Source organism: Mandrillus leucophaeus, unplaced genomic scaffold, assembly GCF_000951045.1.
Source record: "Mandrillus leucophaeus isolate KB7577 unplaced genomic scaffold, Mleu.le_1.0 Scaffold430, whole genome shotgun sequence".
In the NCBI taxonomy this organism is placed as follows: Eukaryota; Metazoa; Chordata; class Mammalia; order Primates; family Cercopithecidae; genus Mandrillus; species Mandrillus leucophaeus.
In genome coordinates, this window is record NW_012104588.1 from 917,483 (window position 1) to 928,255 (window position 10,773).

At 44.2% G+C, this 10,773-nt stretch overlaps 1 protein-coding gene across 1 annotated transcript in view; it reads right to left on the bottom strand.

Annotated features, from left to right (window-relative positions):
• Positions 1–10,773, bottom strand: part of MYO10 (myosin X) — a 362,468-nt gene that overhangs the window by 219,017 nt on the left and 132,678 nt on the right. The window contains exon 3 of the mRNA XM_011993607.1: positions 8,005–8,163. Within this exon, the coding sequence (XP_011848997.1) occupies positions 8,005–8,163 (159 nt within the window). The remainder of the gene's footprint in view (positions 1–8,004; positions 8,164–10,773) is intronic.

Consider the following 10,773-nt stretch of genomic DNA (forward strand, 5'->3'; position numbering starts at 1 on the left):
GGGAGGCGGAGCTTGCAGTGAGCTGAGATCCGGCCACTGCACTCCAGCCTGGGCGACAGAGCGAGACTCCATCTCAAAAAAAAAAAAAAAAAAGAAACACAGATTTCAATTTGCAAGATTCGCAAACAGTCCACTCCACGGCAGGGTATGCCCAGCCTTCCCATGGCAAGCAGGCTGTGACTTCCCTGCAGGTGAACTCGGTTCAACCGACTGCTAAAATCAATCAGTCTTTCACTGGCTGATGCCTGCTAACACATTTTGCCTGACAGATGCAGGCTTCAAGTTAATTCAGAAGCAACATCAAACACATTTGCAGATTCGGGCTGGAATGCCACCTAACCAAAGGAGGATATTTCTGAAACACCTAAAAATACATCAGCTGTGAAGCATAGTTCGTGCTTACAGAAGCATTTATCTTTAGAAAGAGCCCCACTTCTTAAAATTGGCTCCTTTGATTCTGATCTCTGTGCTGTTTGTTCGGCAAGACCAACAAACTAACCGAAAGGCTGGGTGGAACAGGGAAGAGCTTCCTCTGGAGCCAGCCTCAACACCATAATTGCAGGCGAGCGCTGAAGTTCCCTGCAGCTTTCCCCGTGATGTGGTTTTAAGCCATTCCTTAGAGACTGGGAGAGGAGTCTCCTCCGCGCAACTGACCCGGAGCTCCACAATCCCTATAATGAAGAAAATGTGCTTCTCTTCCATTCAGCAGGAAACAACATGCCACACCTTGGAACCTGGCAGCCCTTCCACTCTGGCCACTGAGCTGCCTTCCGTACAACAGAAACCTCTCCTGCTCTTGTCAACGTTGTGCTTAGATGCTGGGTACCTAACAATTTGAGATGATCCAGGGCCAGAGAGCACAGAAGACAGAAGACAGGCACCTAAAAAACACTTGTTCTCACTCTGCTCAGCAGCTTCCAGGACGGTAAGTGCCACGTTTTCACAGCCACAGCACTTGACAAGACCGGGAGACAATGACATGCAGCCTCTTCCTTCACCTCCCTCCCCACAGTCCCCATGACTTTTCTCCCATCTCTACCCTGGTCTAAAACCCTCAGCCCTCCCCCATTGAATTACTGCAACACACTCTCAGCCCATCTGTCCTTTCTCGTCTCAGCCATATCACTTCCCTCTTAAATCTTCTGAAATGTTTCTTAGAGAAATTCTCCTTTCAGAAACCTTTAAACAGGCTGGGTGCAGTGGCTCTTGCCTATGAATCCCAGCACTTTGGGAGGATGGCTTGCGGTCAAGAGTTCAACATCAGCCTGGACAACATAGCAAGATCCCAGTCTTCACAAAAATTTAAAAATTAGCTGGGCGTGGTGGTGCATGCCTGTAGTCCCAGCTGCTCTAGAGGCTGAGGTGAAAGGTTCGCATGAGCCTGGGAGGTCAAGACCTCAAAGAACTAGGATCGCACCATTGCACTCCAGCCTGGGTGACAGAGTGGGATCCTGTCTCTAAAACAAAATGAAGGCCAGGTGCAGTGGCTCACGTCCATAATCCCAACACTTTGGGAGGCCAAGGCAGGCAGATCTCCTGAGGTCAGTTCGAGACCAGCCTAGCCAACATGGTGAAACCCTGTTTCTACTAAAAATACAAAAATTAGCCGGGTGTGATGGCGGATGCCTATAATCCCAGCTACTCAGGAGGCTGAGGCAGGAGAATTGCTTGAACCCGAGAGGCGGAGGTTGCAGTGAGCCGACATCACGCCACTGCACTCCAGCCTGGGTGACAGAGCAAGACTCCGTCTCAAAAAAACAAAAAGAAAAGAAAGAAAAAAGGTAACTTTAACAAATATAGTGGGGTCTGTGTATCATCAACCCCAAACTTTCCAGGTGAGCTGTAAGTGGGGGAGGGATGTTCTGGCACCACTGATACCTTAGGCCAGATGACTCTGGAGCTGCCCCAGGCACTCCTGTATGCTTCTCAGCATCCGTGGCCTCTACTCGGTAGATGCCATTAGCATCCCTTGACCGTAGCTATGAGACCAAGAATGTCTTTTAGATATTACAAAATGTCCCCAGGGCAGAATCATCCTAGGTGGGGAACCAACGGTTTAAGGCTTCTAACCCCAGGCTGCCCATCCCACCTAATTTCTGCCCATTCCCCAGCAAACATCTGATTCCATGAGCAAAGGCAGCCTTCTCCGCTGCAGTGAGGCCACATCAAACTCACTCTCATCTCCCATCTTCAAGTATGGTGTTCACTGGCCTTTCCTTCTCATCAATTCGTTTTTTTCTCTCTCTCTTTTGTTGAGACAGGGTCTTGCTCTGTTGCCCAGGCTGGAGTACAGTGACACCATCTCGGCTCACTGTTGCCTCAACCTCCCCGGCTCAGGCGATCCTCCCACCTCAGCTTCCTGAGTAGAAGGGACTACAGGGCATGCCACCACGGCTGGCTAATTTTTGCAATCTTTTGTAGAGACGGGACTTCGCCAAATTGCCCAGGCTTGTCTTGAACTCATGGGCTCAAGCGATCCTCCCACCTCAGCCTCCCAAAGGGCTGGGATTACAGGCGTGAGCCATCATGCCAGCCTTTCTACCCAACTCTGACTGATCTCATGCCTTTGTAGTATCACCACCACCACCACCTCCACAGGGCTTCCTGAGCCACGCATAGGTTATGTCTCTGTACCACAAGCACACACCCTGCTCCTCCTCTCCTTAGCGGGTGTGTATTTGTCCTCGCCAGGTCTTAGCAGGCGGTGGCAGGAGATGAAGAAGTCTAGGCCCTCATCAGACCCTTTCTAAGGAAGGGGGCAATCAGGAGAGTCAACCCCCTTCCCTCCAGGCGGCAAACCCATAGCCAAGAGGTTCAGGGTAGAAACCTGGGGCCCCTGGCTGGGAACTGGGAGCTGAGCAGGGCTCTAGTCTCGAAGTGGCCAGAGGAAGGATAAGGTTGGCGAGGGGAAGTCTCAGGCAGAGGAAGGATAAGGTTGGCGAGGAGAAGTCTCAGCCAGAGGAAGGATAAGGTTGGCGAGGGGAAGTCTCAGGCAGGAAGAGCCTGGGAGTTCCAGGAAAAGAATCTAGCAGGGCACAGAAGGCGGGGCTTCTGCACAGGCAGTTAACAGCTAGCGCAGAGCGGCTCCAATGCAGGCACTGCAGCTTAAACCATGCAGTCCAGACCTATGGACACTGGCATCAAACTCAGTACGGCCTCTGTCCCCTCAAGGACAAGCGTGGGAGAGGGATGCACCCACAGGAATAGCTAAAGGGCCCAGCGGTAAGGTTCAGGGGCTTCATAAGCACAGTCAAACCCAAGCCTGTGTCAACCTCACATAACCCTCAATGACAGGCCTTCAGCTACCCAAGGCCATGTGCTGTGAGCTGGCCTTGGTGTTATCTCCCCACTCAATTGCAAGCTTTGAGGCTAGGGATGATGTTGTAAACTTCTTCCAAATTCCCCTTAAAATGGAGCCAAGTTCAAGGCAAGAACTTTCTAATTAAACACTTGTTGCTATGGGATGGCTAAGATGGAGAGACAGGTACAAAGGTTGAAGTTCCCAGAGCTTTCACTTCTTTTACTTTAAAACATCCCTGTTAGAGGGATTATGGTATCTGACCTTTGAAAACACGTTAATTTTAAAAACTGGTGTTCAGAAAGATTCAGCTATCAATACAGAGCCAAAGAGGAGGTTAGTGAAGAAAAGGGGGGGTCAACTCTAACTTCACTATTCTGGGTGCTTTTACTTTTTGTTTTATCACTTTCTACTCCATTTCAATAGAAGATGCCAAAAGCTACAAGAAAAAATATTTTCCTGGTTTCTGACAAAGTTCTCAGATAAAAAGACCAGTCCCCAAGGAGAAAAAGCTAACAGAACTCCTTAGCAAAGAATGGCAGCCTCTCTACCTGGCGATGAGCCACTAGCCAGCAACCCATGGAACCTGCCAGCTCAGAACAGAAAGTCAACAAATAATGGAACATCCAGACACCCGCAGGGGGAAAATGCCACAGGAGTCCCTCCTCAATGATATGACTCAAAGGAGACTACCTGGCTGGATGCGGAGGCTCATGCCTGTCATCCCGACACATTCGAATGCCCAGGCGGGAGGATCACTTGAGCCCAGGAGTTCAAGACCAGCCTGTGCAACATAGCAATGTTTTATAAAATAAAAAAAATAAATAAATAAATAAAAAAGGAGGACACCTATGGTGGGCAAAATAATGGCTCCTCCCACAAAGACATCCATCCACACTCATCCCAGAGCCTGTGTCTAGATAATGTCACATGGTAAAGGGGTTCTGCACAGGTGATTACGAAGCCTGAGATGGGGAGATCATCCAGGGAGGCCCAATCTAAGGGACAGCCTTTCTTGGCTGCAGTCAGAGAGACAGAAAGAAGACAGTGGAGGAGAAAGAGGAAAGATCTGAAGTCACAAGAGGGAAGCAACACATGGTTACTGGCACTGAAGCCGAAGAAAGGGAGCCACAGATCAGGAAACCAGGGAATGTGGGTGGCCTCTAGAAGCTGGGAACAGCCCTCAGGTGACAGTCAGCAAGAAAACAAGGAACTCAGTCCTACAACTGCAAGTAACTGAATTCAGCCAACAGCCACAATGAACAGGAAATGGATCTTCCCCTAGAGCTTCTGGAAAGAGACGCGGCCCTGCTGACACCTTGATTTCTGCTGTGAGACCTAGGGGACTTTCAACCTACAGAACCATAAGGCGGCAAGTAGCTTTGTTCTTTTAACTTAGTACACTTATGTTAATTGGTTATCCAGCAATGGAAAACTAATGCAACATCTCTGGAACAATTCAAGTCGTTTTATTTTTTTTCTCTTTTAAAGATATAGACAGGCACTGCTCCAAGCCAGGATCCCATGTGGAGAAGCGGTGGCTATTCTGACAGGTGGCGGTCTTGTCTCGATATAAGCAGAGTCCAACAGATGCCGGCATCACCAGTAAATGGCTTCAATGATAATTTTTAAAAATCATGGTGGCTGCTTTATGAATAATATACAATTTTGCAAGCCTCAAATGGAAGGTCTACAATGGCATAATTAACTGAACTGGACTGCTAACTGGATGCACAAAAATCCTGCGGCTTTCCCCTTAGAAAGGAAGAAAATGACCTTATTCCAAGACCAAGATCTTATTTATAGTATTTATTGGGCAATTTAGCTATCAAGTTTAACATCATTATCATGAAAAGAAGAAAACAAATAAAAAACTTTTTAAAAGGGTCTGCCTTGTAAACCTCTTCTGTAGTTTTTTTTTTTTCCTTCTAATTTACTTTTTCTTGACTATTGAAAATGTACAATAACAACTTGTGTCCAGGTGGGCATGCTGGCACGTGCCTGTAATCCTAGGTACTCAGGAGGCTAAGGCAGGAGGATTACTTTAGCTCAGGAGTTTGAGTCTAGCCTGGGCAACATAGCAAGACACCATTACAAAAAAAAACTTATGTTTTTCCTCTAACGACAGCAAAGTATGAGTTTGAAAATAGAGACTGAGCATCCCTTGTGTGAAATGCCTGGGACAAAAAGTGTTCTGGATTTCAGTATTTTTTGGATTTGGGAATATTTGCGTACTATGCACTGGCTAAGCATAATTTAAGTTAAATTCAAAATCCCAAATATTCCCAATGAGCATTTCCTTTCAGCATCACATCAGCATGCAAAATGTCTTAGATTTTGAAACATTTTTTGGATTTGGGGTTTTTGGATTAGGTATAGTCAACCTATCTGCACCTACAAGAGACATACACCAATAAAAAATTTTAAAATCCAGGTTCACATTTTATCAACTACAAGACTATTTGTAATACGAATGGCATTTATTTTATAAACATTTATTGCACAACTACCAGGTGCCTGGCAGTGTCCTTGGCTCAAGGAAGACAAAATAAGTCCTTGACAAACTTAGCAAAGAAACCGCTATGTAAACAAATAGTTACGCGACAGTGTCAAATATTTAATACTGACAACAACGCATGCACAGTGCAGTGGTCATGTGGATACCTATGCAGTGGTATTCCATGGGAAAGAGGCAGTTCCCTGGTCATCGACAAGGAGATTTTTGAGATGGGAACAGACAAATAAATGTGCATTATGTCAGCTCATGCAAAACACAGAATGCATCGCCACTTTCACACCAACATGTATAAACATTACCTTTTCTGAACATATGGAAAATATTTTAATCTAAAGACTGAGGACAAGCTAGCTCAGCAAGTCAGAGGACTACAGCATGATTGAATTTCTCTGGACAGGGCTGTTTGAAAACATTTGGCAAACATTAGGTTGATCTGACAAAAAAAAAAACACTTTCACAGTGTAAAAAAAAAAAGAAAGGCAAATACACTTTTTTTTTATAAACTGAGGAAGATTTAGCAGTGTAAACCCATAAATATCTAATTCTTTCTCTTTCCCAGCTCCTTTGTCAGTCTAAGGTTAGATAAATTGGAAGAACCTGAATATTAAGCATGCCTTGAGTTTCAGTTAGCATGTACTATCCATTTGAAGGCTGATTTTATTTATTTATTTATTTATTTATTTATTTATTTGGAGATGGAGTTGCACTCTGTTATTTATTTATTTGGAGATGGAGTTTCGCTCTGTTGCCCAGGCTAGAGTGCAGTGGCGTGATCTTGGCTCACTGCAACCTCTGCCTCCCAGGTTCAAGCGATTCTTCTGCCTCAGCCTGCTGAGTAGCTGGGACTACAGGCAAGCGCCACCACGCCCAGCTAGCTTTTGTATTTTTAGTAGAGATGGGATTTCACCATGTTGGTCAGGCTTGTCACAAACTCCTGACCTCGTGATCCACCCACCTTGGCCTCCTAAGGTGGTGGGATTACAGGTGTGAGCCACCGCACCTGGCAAACGCTAATTTATTATTAATCATAATCACAACCATACTGGCAAAGAGAAATGTAACTCCTAAAGAATAAAAGTTACTAAAAGATCAAGAGTTTTTAAAGTATTATTATTTTTGGCTCAAAAATTATATAAATTTGAGCTGGACAAGAGACATAAACATATATAACCAGTTGCCTTTAGTTTCCTATAAAGACTTGCAAACAGGCAGATGGAAAAGGAGAGAAAACCTGCAGGTCAACTGATCCTGACAGATAATGTAGTACCTGTACTTTAATGTCAAAAATGTATTACAGAAGTGATTTTTGAATATCACTTCATAATAGAGGTAGAGTCACATTTCATAGAAGTTGAGAGAAAAGTGGTTATGTATTTCTCCATTCAAAATAGCAAACAGGAATCCCACAACTTAGAAAGATGGGTTCCCTTGAATGCAAGTATCACCCTAGTGTGGGCTCCAGAGCCAGAAAAATAATTGAAAATCCACAGAAAGAGAAAAATCCAGAAAAGACAGCTTGAGTTCAAGTACTCATGTCTACAAGTTAACATTTTCCCTCAGTCAGTCTAACAACTTCTTTCCGTAGCAGAACACTTAGAAACTGAATACAACAGAGCGTATTCACAAGAAGCAAGGTCAAACCACCTCGATGTGCAGAAGACCCTTCCACAGAAAGTAAATCCCACTAATAAAATCTAGGCAATAAACTCTAGGAAAACATGATTTATTGACCCAAGTTTCTAAACTGGCAGATCCCTTAAAAACATAGTTTTACGGCCTGGTGTGGTGGCTCAAGCCTGTAATCCCAGCACTTTGGGAGGCCGAGGCGGGTGGATCACAAGGTCAGGAGATCGAGACCATCCTGGCTAACACGGTGAAACTCCATCTCTACTAAAAATACAAAAAAATTAGCCGGTCGAGGTGGCGGGCGCCTGTAGTCCCAGCTACTTGGGAGGCTGAGGCAGCAGAATGGCGTGAACCCGGGAGGCAGAGCTTGCAGTGAGCTGAGATTGTGCCACTGCACTTCAGTCTGGATGACAGAGTGAGACTCCATCTCAAAAAACAAACAAACATAGTTGTACCTAGATTAACAAGAGTTCTCAGAAGGCAGGAAATACTCCCTGAAAAGAAAAATAAGCATTCACTCAAACGTGAGGATCTTTTTAAAGGAATTACAATTGGAACTTACATATATTTGATTTCTCTTATACCGCTGGAATAAGTTATACATGATGGAGCCGCCGTGGAGCTCTGTCAAGGACGCCATGTCATCCACGCCCTCCTCGTTCGTGGGGTGCATGGCAGTCACCTTCTGGTGGGTAATTGTGCTCTGCTTGTAAGTGAATACCTGAGGGAGGGAGAGGAATTCAATTATTTCATAATCAGCAGTAAGTGATTTCTCACACAAGTGTCCCAAACTGACAATACAATCTCGGTATAATTTCAGCAAAAAGATTCTAAATTGGACAATAAAAAAATATATTGCAAAAATCTTTTTCATTTTAGGTCACCTATATATTTGTCTCGCTCTCTCTGTGTACGTGTGTGTGTGTGTGTGTATGTTTTTTGTTTTGGGGCATGATTTCATTCTGTCACCCAGGCTGGAGTGCAGTGGCATTACAGCTCACTGCAGCCTCCACCTCCGAGGCTCAAGTGATCCTCCCACCTCAGCCTCCCGAGTAGCTGGGACTACAGGCGTGCACTACCAGCCAGCTAATTTTTGCATTTTCTTTTAGATACAGGGTTTTGTCATGTTGCCCAGGCTGGTCTCAAACCCCTGGGCCCAAGCAATCCACCTGTCTTGGCCCCTCAAAGTGCTAAGATTACAGGCATGAGCCATAGAGCCCAGCTGTCACCTATGTATTTCTAAAAGAAGCAGTTATTTTGACCAGTGCTATCAGACATTCCTAAAAGATATTAGTTCAAGTACGAACATCTTTTGGGAGTCACAGAAATTATAAACTTATAGTTCACTTCTCTGTATTATTTCTCCATTTGATATAAATCAGTAACAAGACACTTTCCAAGTTTTAGAAAGTAATTTGGTTTCCCTATATAATGTTTCCTATTGAATCATATAATTTCAAAGCTTTATAATAGTTATTCCATTTAAGTATTAATTTAAGTACTTTAAATATGATATACATTCATATTGATTAAATAGTCTATATATCTGTTCAAAGACTGTAACGTATTATCACAGGAATATTTAGAAAATCTCCTTGGACAATATTCCCTTTCAACTAGGATATATAGCATTTGTGTACTCTCTCGGCAGAACAAATGCAGTCTGATTTAAAATAAAATTGTTTTTTTTGTTTGCTCAAGAACCTATCTTTTTTAAAATTCCAAAAACAGCAATAAGCACTATAGACATGCTGTAGCATGTACATAAGGTGACTCTGGTACTGTCAGATTGCTGAATTTGCATGGATTTCTAATGTCTACTCAGTGCTCTTCGTCCTAAGTGATTTGGTTCAGGATTAACCACCTCACATTAAGCTCCATCTGTTGACCAAAGCTTGACCAGCTTTACAAACTCAAACAATAACAAAATCATTTGATTGCAGAGTTCCACTCCATATTTACTCATTTACTATAGTTGGTAGTTTTTAAATACTTGGATTACAATCCTCCTTTAAGTAAAATAAAAACATCAAGAGATTTTTTTAAAAAAAAGACATAAATAACATGAAAAGTGCTCAGCCTTCAGACACGCACACACTAGCATGTGCATGTCTGCACACAAAACAATTTTCTGCAATCATATGTGTGGAATGTTTTTATTGGAGAGACTATTTTTAGATACTGACTGGCTGCCTACATGGCAACAAATGGCATGTTATTGCAAAGCAGAATGACACACTAAGAAACGCAAAAGTACCAATCCAATGGTTTTCATGAGCCATGACAAATGGCATGTTTCACTCTGGTAGAGAAAATTACAACTTCGGCAGTAGCATTTCTGCCACATGAACCACAACAGTTGGTCAAGCCAGTCCTGAGAAACTGCGAGGCCAAGGTTGGGACCCACCCATCTCTTATGAAGAAAAGCCACTGTCCCCAGCTGCTTCCTGGGCTCAGACATCCACCAGGAGAGGAGACAGTCCTGGTGGCCCCATCTCATGGCAAGGTGGCCAACCCTGCTACATGAGCCCCACAGGGCTGGCAGAGGCCTGGGGCCACCTAGGGAGCAGGGTAGAAGCGCTTCGCACCCAGAATAACAAGGTATTAACGAAGCCACAAGGTCATTCAAGAGCAAAGAAACATATAGACCCTTTTAAAGTCATCAACACCATGCAAGTTAAGAAACAGAAACTTAGGCCGCAGTCGAAACAGCCTTGGGGCAACCTAGAAATTCCCAGAAGTTAAACAGCTAGAACGCCCTTCCTTCCCCCAGCACACCACATCCCCGTGATGCCAATCCAGGCACGTTTTCAGAAGAGCTACAACCAGACAGGTACTTGCGTCTTTCAAAGAAAGTGCCGACCAGGGTGGGGCAGAAACAGAACTTGCCTGCTGGTCAACTCTCAGCCAACCAAGTGGTATAAAGAAGGGCCCGTGTCACCTGCCAGCTCCCGGCACACTCCTGAGGCCTCATCTCACTCTGCTGGCTCAAGGCTCCTGCCAGTACAACTCGAGTTCCCTTCCCAGATTTTCTTCTAGGCAAGAAGACAGGGCACTGAAGCCAGCACAACTATCTCCCCCTCAAGCCCCTGCAAACTCACCACCAGCAAGTCCTTCTCAACGTGAAAACAAACAGCTTCCACCAACTGTCACTCTACATATACTGAGAAATCCAGATTTTGAAGATTTAGAGTATTAGAATTTTTACTTATATTTATATTGATACATATTCTGCTTTCTGGAAATAACCATACATAACACTCACACACTACAAAACATAGACACTAATTATTTTATATTTTACATATATGTAATATACACATTATACATA